Source organism: Lissotriton vulgaris, unplaced genomic scaffold (assembly GCF_964263255.1).
Source record: "Lissotriton vulgaris unplaced genomic scaffold, aLisVul1.2 SCAFFOLD_797, whole genome shotgun sequence".
NCBI classification, from domain to species: domain Eukaryota; kingdom Metazoa; phylum Chordata; class Amphibia; order Caudata; family Salamandridae; genus Lissotriton; species Lissotriton vulgaris.
Window position 1 is genome coordinate 106,602 of NW_028255715.1, and position 9,681 is coordinate 116,282.

The 9,681-nt window shown below is 42.8% G+C and overlaps 1 protein-coding gene across 1 annotated transcript in view; it reads left to right on the forward strand.

Annotated features, from left to right (window-relative positions):
* LOC147659027 (cadherin EGF LAG seven-pass G-type receptor 2-like) overlaps positions 1 to 9,164 on the forward strand; it is a gene marked incomplete at its 5' end in the record, with an annotated part of 105,820 nt that extends 96,656 nt beyond the window's left edge. The window contains 2 exons of the mRNA XM_086952026.1: positions 2,656 to 2,902; positions 7,661 to 9,164. Of these exons, the coding sequence (XP_086808152.1) occupies positions 2,656 to 2,902; positions 7,661 to 7,682 (269 nt within the window). The remainder of the gene's footprint in view (positions 1 to 2,655; positions 2,903 to 7,660) is intronic.
* Positions 9,165 to 9,681: the final 517 nt, after the last annotated feature.

Here is a 9,681-nt window from a genome sequence, read left to right on the forward strand (position 1 = left end):
AGGCATTGCCAGGTGGATTGTAAAATGTATACAAATATGTTACATAAAAGCAAAAAGGACATTAACTGTTCCTCCTAGAGCTCACTCTACATGTAAACTAGGGGCATCTATGGCATTCTTAGGAAACATTCCTCTAGATGACATCTGCAAAGCAGCAACCTGGGTTACACCGCATACCTTCACAAAACACTACTGTGTTGATGTGCAGGCAACACAACAGGCTAGAGTGGGCCAACCTGTACTAAAAACTTTATTTCAAACTGTTGCAACAGACCCTGGTGACCACCGCTAGGGAGGTAACTCCTGTATAGTCTATTCATAAATGTACCATCTGCAGCCCATATGCCTCGAACGGAATATGCTACTTACCAGTATGCATCTGTTCTTGGCATAGAGGGCTGCAGAGTGGTACATGCCCTCCCAGCCTCCCCGGAAACCTGTGTCTGTTCCAACACTATCTTATTTAGATACACTTACATGGGCATTTCTCTCTGTATTCTATCATACTACTCCATCTAACTCTAATTTGGCAAAACAATCTAAGGATGGAGCCGATGCCCATGCGCACTAGCACCCAAAGGAGGAGTCATCAGTCTCGTGACGACAAAAGACTTCTCCAAGAGAAAAACAAGTGCAATCATCCGAGCCCAACACCAGATGGCGATCTATTCATAAATGTACCACTCTGCAGCCCTCTATGCCAAGAACAGATGCATACTGGTAAGTAGCATATTTCTTTCTTTGGCAGGGAACTCCAAAGAGCCCACCGCCTTTGGATACAAATCTGGCTTCCCTCAGAAGTGAAGGGATGCCGACGTCTCCCTGACCAGGGCACATTTGGCACCTTGGCAGGCAAGAAAATTAGTAGTCAGAGAGGCGTGTCCACCTGCAGGCTAGTGCCACTCCTAAGGTGGGGTACCTGATGTGGATGCGAAAATGTAAAGCTTGCCATCTTGGTGATGGCAGAATTAGGAACTCTGGGACAGAGTCATGCCCACACCCCACAGGAAGTGATCATATAGGGGCGTAGTGACACTAGGGGTAAGTAGCCCATTGGCTACTACCCTTCACTCCCATAATGTAGTATTTAGGGGAGCCTCTGGCACCAGGAAATCAGATCCTTGCGACCTGAAAGAAAAAGGACCCTGAAGAGCCCCAAAAGCAATCACAGAGGAGCAGCAACTGACTTGTCGCCATCCCCTGCCGGCCTGCCTGCTGTCCTCGACAATTGAACCAAAAAAGATAACTCGTCATGCAGCTGCTGTGTCTCCAATAGCCTGGGAGGACTGCCAGCACTTCACCCAAGATCCAGGAACTCACATGGCGTAGCGGAGCTGCTCCCCTGTATCCTGTAGGCACCCCAAGAGAACTGTGAGGACTCCGGACCGCCAAAACCTGACACCGGAAAGCACCACTGCACACATGCCCACTAGCCCGAGTTGAAGTTGGACAACAATGCCACCTTGGTCACCCGACCCTCGAGAGAGGAAGCCCACCTTTGATTTGTCCAGAGTGAACTCACCGAAGCCGCTTGCAGTTTCTTTGTGCAGGCCCCTATACCAAGATTGTCTCCAGTGACAAAAACCTGATGCCTCAAAACACCTCTGCACCCAGCCACCCCAGCCCGAGGAGAAGAGGACCACAAGTGTCCCCAAGTCGCTGAGCATCATGAGACCTGAGCCTCCTTGTTGGTTCAACCTGACTGGTCTCCCAGTCTGCAGCCTATTTTCGACCGGACCAAACCCCATTGACTGACACGAGGCACCAGACGCTGAGAAGCATCTCTGGATCCTGCTGCCCAAGGTGACCTGTTCGTGCTGCCTTAGACCTTGCCCCCTACTTACCTACTTACCTTAATTCCAGGAGATTGGTCCCATTAGTCGCTCTGAAGTAGGTGTATGCAGTGTATGTCTTTCCTCCATAGGATAAGCTTCAAACATTGCACTGTCCATTTTTTAAAACTGTAAAATTCATAACTTGAAACATGCTTGCCTTATTTTGATGATCATGGTGCCTAAAGTTATATGAACTATGATACGTGTTATTTTTGTAAATTGGTGAGGATCTCCTTATCGAGTTGTGTGTATCATTTATTGACTGTGTGAATGGAACAAATGTCTAACGCTCCGCTGTGATATGCCTAAGGCTGCTTGACCACACTACCCCCAAGAGAGCACCTTGGGATTGCTAGAGCATTGCCCCTGTCCACTTATAAGGGATACCTGGACTCTGCACAGTACACCTCTTTTTGGTATACTATATATAGAGCCAGCTTCCTACACACACGTGGGCCGTAGTTTTCCACCCTCCTCTCATTCTGGGGAGCTGCTCAGTTTTTGGAGATTAGCTCTTTGGCAGTGGGACATGGATGTTCAATGAAGGCAGAGGAAGAAACAAGGGAAGAAATGACAAACTGCGCTGCAAGGATGTATCTAACAAGGGTGATTGAGCTGTATGTTGATAAAAATCTGATTATTGGCTTCGCAGGGGAGCCTGTAGTTCTGAACAAAAATTGCACGATACAGAAATTATCATACCAGACATCATTGAATTGAGAATAATGGAATGTTCTAATGCTTTGTTTGCAGACCACATTGTCCACCTTTCTGTTTCAATGTCTGTGATTGACCATTTTGCAACCCTCTCTCTTTACAGGAATTCTGAAGAAGAAGAAGACCCTGCCCACTATCTCCGAGAAAAACAGTATCAACCGGATACACAATGAGCTGTCCAACCAGAATCCTGGGTTGGTGTCGTCCCGGGCTTCCTCTGGCAGCGATGGCAGTCGCAATGCAGGCCTTCCAAGGCCCAAACAGAGCCTGCAGGAGCAGCTCAATGGCATGACGCCCATTGCCATGAGCATTAAAGCGGGCACTATGGATGAGGACTCTTCAGGCTCAGAGTAAGTATCTCATTACAGTAACTTGCTACTGACTGGATCTCTCCTTTACCTCAAAACCCTCTACTGTTCTCCTTTCTTGATAGCAATAACACTTTATCTGTACTCTTAGCCGCTGTTCTTAAGGGGCTGAGGGGAAGCATGAAAAATGTCACCCTGTTAGTTCAGATTAAGAGCACCAAAAGAACCAGGACTTCACTAGTTGGGAGATTGCTTTGGAATTCAACTTTGGTTTTAGAAAAGAAAATTACAGGCTTTTAAGAAGATGATAAAGGTTGAGGTTTTAAAAATTGTGTTTTCACCAGCTCTAAACACCTAACTGCATTTGGATGCAGGAGTCATCACATGCAGTTCACTACTGTCTATACCATTGTTGTCCTTGTTCACAGGTTCCCTGTATATGAATAAAGCAGCATTGGTACAGGTGTGGAGATATATTTACACACACACAAGCATATGCTGTGGTTAAATACCTGCGTGGCCAATGCAGTTGGAAATCCAGCATGACATAAACTATGCATGCAGATGCACAGAGTGAAATATGCTACTTATTACCATTGGAGGATAGGAAGGACACTGTGCCACGTGCACATATTCAAAACATTTTAAAAGAGATAGGTACCTGTTGCCTGTCTAGACCATAGTTATTTATCCTGTGGCTGGACTGCTCCAAATAACAATCAACTACGTGGTTACAGCTACTTTTCAACTTGTGGAAAATCAAACAATCAACACAAACTCCAGCAATTTGTAAATGGCTCCAAATCTTTACTGTGCTACATTTTCAGAACTAAATGTCCATGTTCCCTCAAAAATCATCAATGTGTTGATTTAAGTCTGCAATCCTGCATAGGAATTGTTGTTCAGAGCTTATCAGCAGGGCCTCGATATTGCCTAATTCTAAAACATACCTTTGTATTCCCCAGCATAATTAAAAAAAATAATCATTTAAAATTTGCGCTGGTGGCAAGCAGCATAATAACATAGCCATACTTGAGCGTGTCAACCTATGTATAGTTATTCATATAGGGCAAACTTATTTAGGGAGCAACAGAGCGCTGTTGGGAGGCAATCATGCTAGAAACAGGAGTTGAAAAAGTGAGGGATATGAGCTAAACAAGATACAATTTCGGGGACATTAAATGCGTGAAAAGAGGAGTTTGTGAGGGAAATAAGGATTTGAAAGAAGGAAGGTAATGTATTATTTTATTGGTCACTTGTGAACAGCATATGCACCAACGTTTCTTGGATCTATGATGACCTAGCCCATAGATACAGCAGTTGTAGAAACTAACTTTAGGGTAAAATCGGTTTTTTTAATACGTTCTGAAGCATGTGAATGATAATTTAGATTCAATAGTTAAAGATGATGAGTTCCACTTCCTGACGGAGGCCAATGAAAAAGTGTGATCTCCATAATTGACTGTTTCTGTTCTCGGGAAAGTAAGAGGAGGTTGATCATTAGACCTTCGGTTATGGTAAACCTTGTGTGAGTTCAATGCAGCAGCAATAAACTATTAGAAATACTGATGGAGAGATGGGTGGCCAATGACCATAGCCTTGAAAACAATTCTTTAACAAACTGGAAGTCAGTGTAATTGTTTAGGAAAGTTAAAATGTGATGGGATCTAGGATCTAAGCACCTTACAAATACAGCATGCCACAGTCTTTTGAATTAGTTGTGGTACATTAGATTTGCACTTCTATTGGGTGCAAATAAAAGAGTGTAGTTTCCAAAATCGAGTCCGGATTGTATGAATGCAGTCATGATGTGGATGTGCAATCTGTTGTTAATAAATGGGAGGATATTCCGAATTGTTTTGAGCAGGAAAAAAAGGGCTTGAAACGTTAGTGACAAGAGGGCAAAAAGAAAGATTGGTATCAAGATGCAGGCCTAGATTCTGCACTAGAGAGGAGAGGGAGCACACAAACCCATTACTGTGGGGCGGACACAGATTGACATTAAATGCACAGTTGCAGACAGTTATTAATTTGGTTTTGATTGCTTCAATGTAACATAGTCTTGCAACATCCAGCAACCTACAGGATATGAGCTATGGGATAGAGCGATGAGTAGCAAGTGGGTGACATCTACGTACATATAAAATCTCACCCTGATTTGTGTTAAAAGTTGGGTTAGAAGATAGATAGATATATTAAATAAAAGGGGAGATAGTATAGAACCTCGTGGGACAGCATAATTGAGAGCTTCTGGGTTAGAACTTCTAATTGATAGGGACACAATTTGAAGACGATTTACTAAACAAGATGTTAACCATTCCAGAGCCACGCCTGAGATTCTAATTGAGGTGACTTTGGTGATTAAGATGGCATGGTCGATGCGCTTTTGAGAGAACCATTTTATGGTCAGTGTTTAAGAGCATATGTGAGTGAGATTGGGATAGTAAGAAGAGTGTGTGGAACAGAAAAGAGGATCTTGGAGCGAAAGATATGTGAAGAAGGGAAGACTAGAAGCTATGTGAAAGGATGATGTGCCAAATGAATGTATAACATAAGATAGTTATTTTACTGTCAAGAAGAGTAGTGTTTTTTTGTAGAGAGCTTAATGCATTTGAGAAGGTTAGAGGGTTTAGAGTATGGACATAAATGGTGTGGAAATATAAAGTATGAGAATGGACAGTATATATAGAGAAAGGCCAGTGGAGGGATGAGATAAGAAAGTGCGAGTATCATGCTTTTAAGAAGAGAACAAAGGAAGAATGATAAAATAAAATGTTTGAGAGAGTAACTATGAGAAGAGAGGACAGTTTGAGAGACACGAGAGCAAAGGCAATTTTGGGAGAAAACAATATGAGGCGGATGCCTATGCTGCCACCAGCTGCTTGGATCATAATACCAGTACAAGGAACAAGTGTGGCACCGTTGCTAGAGTGGGTGACACAGAAAATGTACCATCAACTAGGATAGCAAAAATCCCTGTGCTGACTCTAGATATGCAGAGGGAGATTGTAGTAATAGGTGGAAGTAAGAGAGAAGGTAGGCAAGAGAGAGAGGAAGTACGAGTGGGGGAAAAGAGAAGTGTGTCACAGAAAGGATCTATAATAGATTAAGGTGAAATAGAAGAGGGCAGGTGTGAATGAAGATGTGAGAACATGCCTCTTTTTGCATGGTTAGCCCCCACTTTTGCCTGGTTTTGATGTGGTTTCAATTGTAGTGCACAGGGTCCCTGCCAACCAGGTCCCCTGTGCCAGTGCTTCTTCCCTACCTTACTGACCGAGCCACGAATCTCGTCTGGCATTTGAATTCTATGCCAGCCATCGATTCATTTAAAAGAGACTGTTTCAAGCAGCTTTAAAATGTTTCTACACGACTAATATTTTTGCAATGACACAAGGTCATTATTTTCCGGACCTACAGATGCCCCAGAGGCTGGTCCTTGAAAAAATAGATTTTTTTTATAACTGCTTGGTACATTGAGTTTACTGTTACCACTGTTCAAATTGAGGTCTACTACAACGTTTGAGTGACCTACATGTTGCCTAGTGATTTTGTATAGCCAATTGGACATACAGTTACTCCATCAGACCAACGGAGGGGTATGACCACGATGGAGAGGGAATAGGCTCTGCTGTCGCCAAACCGTGGTGCATATACCTCTAATACGGGTGGCCTGGCTATTATGTTGGTGGGAAGGGAACTAATTCGCCAGTGCGATTGAGTTCCTTCTTCTCCAACATATAAATAGGATCTTACTTTCTGAAATTTTTTCTTGTAGGCAATCAGGCTTAAATAGCCCCATGGGCCCTTCCAATGCACTGCCCTTACTACAGATGGGCTAAGATTAACACTTCATGGGGAAAAAACAGCATACAAAAATTACATTATTTACCAAAACAATGAGACTCAATGCGAGCAGTAGCAGCTGAATGTGTCTTAAGAGATCCTGTAAAAGGAAAAAATAATATTCTGGTACTCCTCTTCCTGAGCCAATCTACAGCCTTGTAGATTGGTGGTGTTATTTAGGTGTAGCAACCTGCATCACTACTGTGATGTGTTCTACCTTGAATAGGTACATCCCCTGAGGGCTGCAAAAGGGGCATCGTGACCCACACTAGGCTTCTCTTCTCATGGATCAAGAACCCTCTCCACACTCAACAATGGTAATACATAGCATATTAAACTAGGTGCCTAAGCCGTCATGAACAGAGAAAAAGAAAAGGATGCTATTAGGGCAAATTAAGCAAACTTTGAGCCTTCTGCTTTCTGTTTTTAAAGTGTTGACACCCAGAGAATATTGGGATTTCTAAAGACGCTTTCTGTCTATGTTAAAAGAACTTGCAGGAAGAAACAGTTATAGCCTGGTTTGTGAGTGTTTCAGGAGAAAAGTAGCGTGGGGGGGGGGGGGTGCAACAGATTGGAAATTTACTAAGAAATATTATGCAGTACTAAGGGACAGAGACTCAAGGGCCCCACATTTTGGTTCAGCTCTCCCTCACTGAACAAACCAATGGTTTTGACTTTGCTAACCTACTTCTCTCTCAATCTCTCCTTGTTTATTTTCTGTCTCCATCCACCACTCAGATTTCTTTTTTTTAATTTCCGCCATTGACATGTGAGCTCAATTTTGTGTTACACCCATATTGCCTTGGTCTGTGCCAGACATGCATACCTCCCAAGTCCTTGCAGTTTGTGCATGACTTCTCTCAACTATCCCCTCCCCCACCCACGCTGCATGTCCACTGCCACGCATGCTTCATTTTTTCCCCTTGTGTTTCTTGTTTTTGTTAACCCTTTGCATAGGAGCGACGAAACATCCATCTGAGCACTGATCTTGTTCATCCAGATACTGTATGGACTTGCAAGGACATGGTCTGCAGTAGCCTTCCAAACACTGGAGAAGACTGCACCGATACCTGCACTGCAGTTGGGGATTGTGAATCCCTGCTTTGTACAGAGGTGGGATTTGTTCTGAACCTCATATCAAGCTTCCAAATAACTTGAGTGCCAAAGGCTACCGTCCTGATGCTCTTTAGTCCACTATGGGGCCAGGAGAAGAGACTGGCACTGCTGCTATGGATGCTCTCTCGAGATCCCTAACCTGGAAGGGCTGTGAATCTACACATCGCACTTACACCACAGACTTGAAAAGTGCTTGGGGATAACTTCAGGAGTAAGCCGAAACTTTGTCTAAACTGCTGTAGTGTTTTCCTGGGAAAGAAGTGAATGGGAAAACATTTAAAAAACGATTGTGTTTTACCTTTTTGATGCGAGAAGGGGTGACAACACTGCTTTCTCCTTTCGGCTATTTGGAACATTTAATGGTGTTTTCTTCATTCCCCACAAGTCTAATGGACAACATCTAAAATTGTTTCTGATATCTGGTTGTTGGTTTGGATGGAATTTTCTGCAATAGCGGAATACTTCTGTCGCTAAATAAGAGTTCCCAACTCTGATAGGGCAAGCTCTTTACAGCATCGTATTCAGCCCAGCCTGCTTGCAATGCTGAACAAAAGAAAAACAAAATAAAGCCCCGTAACTCTGATTGCACTGGTACCTTCAGGTCTATGCTGTTAAAATCCATGCTATGATATAGACATAAGACTTTGAAAGAGAATGTAACAGACCTCGTTTTCAAAAGGATCAAAAAATATCTTGGGGTGATCCAGGTTGCCGACTATGACTGGTGGCTAACAAAATGGCCTCATTTTCTGGGTGCTCGCAGTCATATTTGGAACCAGGCATCAGGAAATTAGTGGCTGGATCAACGACAACACTGGACTTCAGTATCACGTGGGGTTCCTGGTCTGTTTTGCCAGGTCCTGCTAAAGTAATGGATTTTTGAGGCAACATCATTTAAGTGCTCCTTGATGGCATCAAGAAACGGTGGACTGTAAGAACCACTGAGGCTGCGGAGGCGATTGTTCCATCGTGACAGTGTTGTAGAAACTCCGGCCCCTTATTCTGTTTTTCAAAGCTACACAAGTGGAACCTTCAGTATTTTGATCCTGCCTAACTTCAGGAATTGGCTTCTGTTTCTAAAAAAAATAATATTTTTACAACATTCACGACGTTTTGTTGTTCAAGGGAATTGGGAGAGGGAGGAAGGATGACAAGCCACTGTTGACCTGCAATTTTTCAATTCCATTTTGCCAGAAGGCACTTTTATTTAAAGAAATGACAAAAAAACAAAAAAAAAGACGCTGACAGATCTTTTTTAGGCGTGTTCATATTGTATAGTTGGAAGCAATGTCAATTTTGGTTTTGTGAACTTTTTAAAAAAAATAAAAATTGACCCATGAACATATTTTGAATACTGCAGTGCACGGAATTATGTTCAGATCTGAAAAGTGCTTCACATCATGCTTTATTTTTAAAGTAGCTCGTAGACCACACTAGTGTCACAGTACTTTATAAGAAATGATAGTTAAGCATTTCATCAACATCAGAAGAATGGAAGGTGAGTTTATGACTTGCGGGTTAAGCAGATTCCTGCAGTAGGAGCGTCATCCCACATCTTTATCCTACAGGTTTGTTGAGACCAGAGCTTCCACATCAGCTTTCTGAGAGTGTAAACATTCCTTGATGTTTTTCAAGACTGTAGACATGTTCTTCCTTCTCACATTGCATTTAAGAAATATTTCGTAATGGTATAAAGAAATACAAAATAAATAGAAAAATATTTCACAGTCTTTGCAAACCCTTTGTGGACACGAGAGCAGATTTATCTACCACAAGTTGTGCTACTTAGTGCCCACTGGAGAAGGACCTGTTGTACGTGCAACTCTTCACCATCTTTAAGGTTGGAAAGTTTCAGATGTCAC